This window comes from Pyxicephalus adspersus, chromosome 2, assembly GCF_032062135.1.
Source record: "Pyxicephalus adspersus chromosome 2, UCB_Pads_2.0, whole genome shotgun sequence".
NCBI lineage: Eukaryota > Metazoa > Chordata > Amphibia > Anura > Pyxicephalidae > Pyxicephalus > Pyxicephalus adspersus.
The window spans coordinates 77,541,515-77,549,041 of NC_092859.1; the positions used below are offsets into that span (position 1 = coordinate 77,541,515).

Below are 7,527 nucleotides of genomic sequence, written 5' to 3' on the forward strand. Positions count from 1 at the left end.
GATGTGTGGTTTTTCACATATTCTGTGGAACAATGCAGTTCAGTGTTGTATGTAGGACTTAAGGTGTTTCACGACTAAAATCCTTTTTTAAAGACCTTCTTTGAATTCCTAAAGCAGACAAACTTTGGTCATTTCTATTTATCAATTAGTCCGAAAGACTACATCTTATTTGGATTTCCCTAAATGCTAAACTAAGAGTTCTGTTTATTGATAAATAAAGATAACCAGGTCAATCATACTGGGATACTGTTATGATCATTAAAAAATTGATTTTATATTACAAAACGACATAAAGTAACAAGACTGACACAGCTGCTTTGGAATCAAACAGAAGGAGGTGATTGTGTATTCTGCTTTCCACTTGTAAAGTGTTACTTAAAAGAGGAGTGCCCAATATGTCTCCTATTACCTTTTTGTGCCAGAAAAGCCATATGTTTGTCCCTTTAATTTAATTTCGCTTTCCTACTGACACTTGACTTTCTCTGACTTCATGGCTAAGCCTTGTGAAATGCCATTTCATTGTTGTGTCTGCCTCGGGGGTTTAAAGTATAGTAAATGAGAACTAAACTGATACCAGAATTTGGTATATAAGAAGAAGCTGCTTACAACCTTTATAGCACTCATATATAACATATCTTAATATATTATATTAACAACTACTGTGTACCATTGTACCACTACTGTGCAAACCATAGTTTCTTGTTATACACAATACCAGCTAAGTTCACTGCATGCTTTTTTAGGACTGTTAGGGCTCTAGGTATAAAACAGGGAAACAGGCTAATAATTGATTTTCACAAGGGATTTTTTGAGAAAATGTCAGAATTCCTGTTTTATAACTCTAGCCCTATAACATGATATAAAATCCGATTCTCAATATTAACAACATTATCCCAAAAAACTTACTTTCGGATGACCTTCACAAACCCTTACCACACACAAGCAAAACAGATAAGTGTGCCGCTGGACAGGACTGTACATCATGCAATTAGAAATTGTTAGGCATTAATAAGTTTAACAAAGTGAAACTTATTTAGAACAATGTAGCTGCTGAGTCAAGATCACCACAAAAAAAAACGCACAATGCCCTGAGCGGCACGCGATACAGCACATTCCTATTGTGCGGCACAAATTCTTTGCAACACTGGGAGACATGACAGAACAAAAATACTATTAGAAATGTTTGAAAAGGAACATTTTTGGCCATGATAGAAGCTTTTGACATTATTTATTAGGTTCAAAAATGCTTGACAAAAGCTTAACAAAGGACCTGTGGAAACCACTACATCTGAGGCACTTTTTGTTGTTACGTGCAGCCATTGATTTGACGATGGCCAGCGTTAGCGGAACAATTCCCTCACAGCAGTCAAGGCAAGCAAGTATTCAAACACACACAAGCAAAGGCCTGTGAACAAACCCATATGGAATCAGAAAGAAGGAAAAAAATAAACATGTATTAACCTCTTTGTGGAGAGATTGGCGGAAGAACTGGCCAGTGACTTAGAAAATGGTCATGCCACATTTTGTCAATAGGAGAAAAGTCTGAAGCCTGTGAATATTTTCTCACTGAATATGAAGAGGTTTGGTAAATGTCGGCGTTACCACAACAGCTCTTACTGTGTAGGCCAGGACCCAGGACGCTGCTACCGCATCCACTTGCTGCTTGGGGCGATTTTCTGTCATTAGATGTAAAAGCAATGCTGGAGGAATTATTAAATATTTCCACAGACTTGGAAGACAAGGATGACAATGATGAGTGCAGATGGGAAAATGATGCACTGAAAGATTTGTAGATGCTGCTGCAACTGGAAGCTCTGTCAGATAAATCTGGAAAAGACAATACACGGGAAAGGTCATATATCACCAATAGTAGCATAAAATAAATACATGCAAAAAAAAAGATCTTTGTTTTAGCTGTTGCCCAAATCCATGTCTTCTTCTAGCCAACAAGCTTGGAATACTATTTATAAAAACTTAATTTCATACTTCATAAATAAGGGCTAAGTCTACTAACCATCCCGAAATACATGATCATTATATGTGATCTATTGTAACGTAAAAGATAGATACAAGAGATCAGATTATTTATAATAGGGTAATGTTATTAAAGTTTAAGTTGTAGGCTTCTGACACATGGCAAATATCTGTATGTATGGCCCCAAGCTTATTTTGAATTCAATTATTAAGAATTCATTCAGTTACATTACAGATGATACCCTTACATAATAAAACTTTAGAGCAAATAATCCTTATAATTTACAACAGAAGAATTGCAGTAATTGTCAGAGATTCTAAAGCTGCGTACACACTTGCAATTTTTGTCGTTGGAAAGGATCTTTCACGATCCTTTCCAACGACAAGGGGCTGCAAGATGCATGAACGATGCTGTACATACAGCACCGTTCATGCTCTATGGAGAGGGGAGGGGGGAGAGCGACGGAGCGGCACCCTGCTGCGCGCTCTCCCCTTCCCTTTCATTATGATCGGCTGTTGTCCATCGTCCGTGGATCCGGCAGGTCGGTCGTCCGGACGATGGACGACACCGACTGTACACACGGAAGATTTTCGCCCGATAATTGGCCGATGCCGATTATCGGGCGATAAAAATCTGCCGTGTGTACGTAGCTTAAGCTCTGCTCCCCTCACAGAGTTAAGCTATGTACCCACACTAGATGTCTGATCTGACATGAAGGACCGTGATCATCTTGGATGGAAAGCTAGCATATTTACAGTGGTCCTTTGACGTCGTTCATTGATTTGTCCTGGCAGATCAATGAACAACCGAGCAGGGACAACCACTGTACTTTCCTATGGAGAAGAGCACAGCGAGGTGCTTCTACCTCAATCTCCCCCCTCCCCTCTCCATAGATCGGGACACCATTGTGTGAACAGCACTTGTTTGTTCCCCTGTCACTGGAAACAATCTAAGGTACAGGACTTTACTGCTTTGTGTTTACATTATAGAATAAAGGAGTGGAAGGTTTCTAAACCACTGCTGGGAGAAGAAGCTGAGCTTCTAAGCAAACCACATAAACAACAATGTCCTGCTTGGAACTTCCTCGCTATGCCACAATACTTTTTACTACAGAACTATTTTTTTACCTTTTAATAGTATTACAAAGCCTCTGATCATAGCTCAGATCATAGCTAGCTTAAAAGGAAACAATAAGTGTATAAAAACAAAGCAACATTTAACAAAAATCCTGTATAACTAATTTTATACTGCATCCAATGTGTACATATATAAGGCTGGAGTTAAAAAGAGTATATAATATTTAGTATCTCACAGTAAAAACAAAAAAGAAAATGTCTGCAAACAGAACAATCGGTATGGGTTATTGCACTTCAGCTTTTCCTTGGTAAATAAGCATAAATATATATCCAAATCTGTACCTGGACTCTTTAGGGTGGTGCATCTGCTGGCATCTTCATCATGTGGTATCACTTCCTGGTGCTGATCATGTTCTGTGGTTACAAAACTGAAATGTATTTCTGTTTCCTCAGCTTTTGAGCACCTTATAATTTCAGGAACAGTGATTAACAGAGTGGAGTTGTTACATTCCTCAGTGTTGGTTGCTGCATGAATGGTGCCATCACCTAGGGATACTGCACACTGTATGTCATCCCGAGTTGTATCAGGTTCTTCATCACTGGAGGCCTCACTTGGCACAGGCTGCTTGGAAACATTTGGAAGTGTACCTCTAGGCAAGTTTGCACGAGATGCATAACTTTGTCTTTCACTTGTATAAACTAGAAAAAAAAAGCAAAAGTTAAAAAAAATAGTCAGTTCAGTTTTTTTTTTTTTTTTAATAACCAATGTTTTGCTGGGCCTTCATACCACTTATGTCAATATAATAACACCACAGACAGTTTAAAAGTTTGAATTATTATAAAAGCTTACATTAGTTCCTGAGCAAAAGTTATTCTTAAGATTGTTAAGCTACGTACACACTTCCAATTATTATCGTTGGAAAACGAACGACGAACGTTCATGCACGATATATACGAACGATCGTATAGCACCGATCCTGCACATAGAGTTAACGACACGATCGTTCGTAGATATTGTACACACAATAGATACGATCGTTTGAGCGATAGAGGAACTATGTGCACGACAGGAAAGTGACGGACGTTCGTTCATCACGCATGCTCTGAACATGGACGATCAACGAACGACCGTACACACGAACGATGTTCAACGATCGTCGTCCAATCCGATCCGTCGGTCCGGTCGTTCGTTTCCAGCGACTTTCCTCGTTCGTCGGCGTCGTTGGTTCATTTTTTACGAACGATTTTTTGCCCAATCGATCGTTTGTCGTTCGATTGGAACGATAAAAATTGGAAGTGTGTACGCACCTTTAGACATGAAGCACATTTAAAATACAACACCACCACCCATAAAACTTTTATTGTATTAAAAATAATACAAATTATGTATTAATGTTGCTGGTTAAACTTACAACTAGTGTAAACAGGGTTTATTTGGCCCTCAAAAAATCAGAATGAACTTGATAACATCTCAAACTTATATCTTATATATGCTGCCTTACCCATCAAATCCCGTTGATATGGATTCTTATAGTGCTTTTGTTGGGTTGCCCACTGACAAATTCACAAACATGCTAAAAAAACCTTCAAAAATATGTTAACATTTAGGGGTCTATTCATAAAGTAGTGATTCTAACATTCCCTGAAACATTCCCTAGTAGAGAGTCAATTACTGCCAATGACACACGTGGACTTGGAAGAATCCTTACCAGGAAATGTTTTAGGGATTGTCAGATTCACTACTTTATTATCAGCCCGCATAATGCATATGAATCATTTAATATAACTATAAATGTTACTATAAGGAAAATAGAAGCATTATAGGGCCCTGAAAACAATAAGTAATGACAACTAAATTTTCTAGAACTGTAGGCCTCAAACATGATGTCTAAAATTAAACTCTTGTTAATTTAAAGAACCAGGAGACATGTCAATATTTTCTTTCTATATATATCTTTCTTTACCACACCATATTGGTGAAAAAGTTCCAACACGAATACTTAAAAATCAAATAGTTCCCTTTCGTGTGCTTTCAAATACCAAAAAAACTGCTTGGGCTGCAATACATAATTTAATCTTCGACACTATCCCTCATAGTAAATTCAGAACTGAACAATCTCCCTGTAATGGTAATCATTACTTTTTAACATTTTGCAGAATTTACTTCTGAGCAAACAATCAAATGACGGAACTGATCGTTTATCTCAGTCCAGAGGGTTTAGAGTTGCATATTCCGTATCTTTAGGGGGTGGTGACTTCAAAGCTGCATCTTATTGTGATTAAAGCCCTGGCTTGGAAACCAATCTTACTTCAAGTGTATTTAGCAAGATGATCAATACTTCTTCCTCTAGAAAAAAAACTGTGTACATGCGAAACGTGTCGGGCCTACTTGTATTGATCCCACAAATATTACCATCTTGGTTAATATCTTGAAATGCAATTATGTATTTAATGAGAATGTTTGTCTTCAAAATTCTATCTATAATAATGACAACTGTAAGCCCTTCCTATTCTTTTTAATTTGTTGTTGTTAAGGGATGTGGCGTCCTGATTACCATTGGGGTTATTCGTCTTTATGTATATGTATAGAATATATAAGTAAGATAAACAATGATCAAAATTTAATTTAACCTAAACTAAAGATTGATAATAATGGTTCATGGTTTTATTTTTCAGTATGTAGTGAAATCAAACCAGCACACCAGGGACTATAGGCCTGAATAATGCTACCAATCAAATTCAAGCTTTCCTTCACAAATGTCATTTGAATTTTCAAGTGCAAGTTTGATTGTTTTTATTCAGTCTTTAGACGACTTTAGTTCCAGACACTTTAATAAATGAAAAGCATGGTTTCATAGAAGTCATATATAAATACATTTCAAGTACGTTGACAGTTGTATAAGCAGCTGCTTTCTGCAAATAACCTTCTTCGTGACACATAGATAAAATAACAAGCACTTCACCTGATAAGCAGCACGCAATATTGTGCTGAGTGAAGATATTCAAATGCTGGGTTGGTCTTTACACCTTGGAAATAAGGTTTGTTCAGTAATGATTAGAGATAAGCTCACAACCAAAAATCCACTCCACTGCCAATGTGTCTGACCCTATCAAATAAACCCATCCCCTCATTTGGATTCATTGATTTACTGGTATTTCAATCTGACATTTGTTATTTTATTTTTATTTTTAAAGCTTTTATAGCTTTAAGTCTTTCCTTTCTATGATACCAGCATGGTACAAAAGACATATAAATTGATATTTAACTGCTGGCAGTATGGTGCTTCCAGGGGATACGTCCTTCAAATAAATTGTGATCATATAAAAGGTTTGTAATAGAATCTTTCTTTGTCTAGTTGAAAGCTTCATATGTCCATAAAAACTCATATGTTGGACAATGTCCTAAACCAGTGTTTCTCAACCTTTTTGAACAATTTTTCGGGGAACCCCTTTTATAATTACTATAACCACAACACAGTACATTTGATTGGTAGTCACTAGGAAAATCCTCTTGATTTCTGACTATTGGCAAAAAAGATCATTGGTATCAGTTAATCTGACCTGAGAGTCACAAATTACTTATTGCACGAGGAACACCTAGCAACCTATGCAGGAACCCTACGGTTCCACAGAACCCTGATTGAGAAACACTGTCCGAAAGATTCAGGAAATTGGAGTGCTTTAATGTGGAAAAGAATCCAGGTTCCATGGTTGATGACTCTATCCCTTCCATCCCTCAAAATTGTTCACTATAATGCACAATTTCAAAGATCAAAACCGAGATATAGGGGAAGGTGGGTCAAAGCCTGCAAATACTTGAAGGTTTCATCCATCCAGTGTCTTTTTCATTTGTTAAACAACCATTGGTTTCCTAAAAGAAGGAAAGAAATTGTCCTCTTTTAAACTTAGATCTGTGCTGATTAACAAACTTTCAGTGCCTCAGAAGCTGGTTAAGGGGTTTTAAGGAGTTATGTGCCCCACGCAAGAGTTTAAAAATGTTTACTAGGAAATGGGAAAAACAATTAGGCTCAGATAAGTTCAAATATATGGTGCAGACATTATGTATATGTTATGGCTTAACATGTCTACTGATATAAAACAGACTCTGCCTCCTGTCTTTAATCCAATTAGAATCAACCCCATTGCATAATAATAATAAAGGAAGTCAAACACCCCATATAGTGGCAAGGTAAGCTCTATGGGTTCCAGGAAGGTGGCATAAGGGAATATTCCAGGCACTGTAGACAGTAGGATAGTCCTGTAGGGAACCAATATATTTATATGATTGGCTATTTAAACCAATAATTTTTGATCCGAAAGTTTAGAACCTTGTTTAGTAGAAAAAAACAGTCAATTCATGTAAAACATTTTTATCTAGTTTTATTGTAAAAAGTTTATTAGAAAACAGTAAACCAAAAAAGTGATCAGAATCCATTATTGTTCTATATATTCAAAGTTTAGCCAGTGAATTTCAAC

General features: G+C 36.9%; 1 protein-coding gene across 2 annotated transcripts in view; it reads right to left on the minus strand.

Moving 5' to 3' along the window:
* Nucleotides 1–7,527, minus strand: part of LOC140323789 (uncharacterized) — a 135,704-nt gene that overhangs the window by 86,957 nt on the left and 41,220 nt on the right. For both annotated transcript variants that reach the window (XR_011919442.1, XM_072401148.1), the window contains exons 4-5: nucleotides 3,394–3,750; nucleotides 1,462–1,827 (exon numbers count right to left, since the gene is read on the minus strand). Coding sequence is in view for 1 of the 2 variants with exons in the window: in XM_072401148.1 (XP_072257249.1) it covers nucleotides 1,462–1,827; nucleotides 3,394–3,750 (723 nt within the window). In the remaining variant the exon portion in view is untranslated. The remainder of the gene's footprint in view (nucleotides 1–1,461; nucleotides 1,828–3,393; nucleotides 3,751–7,527) is intronic.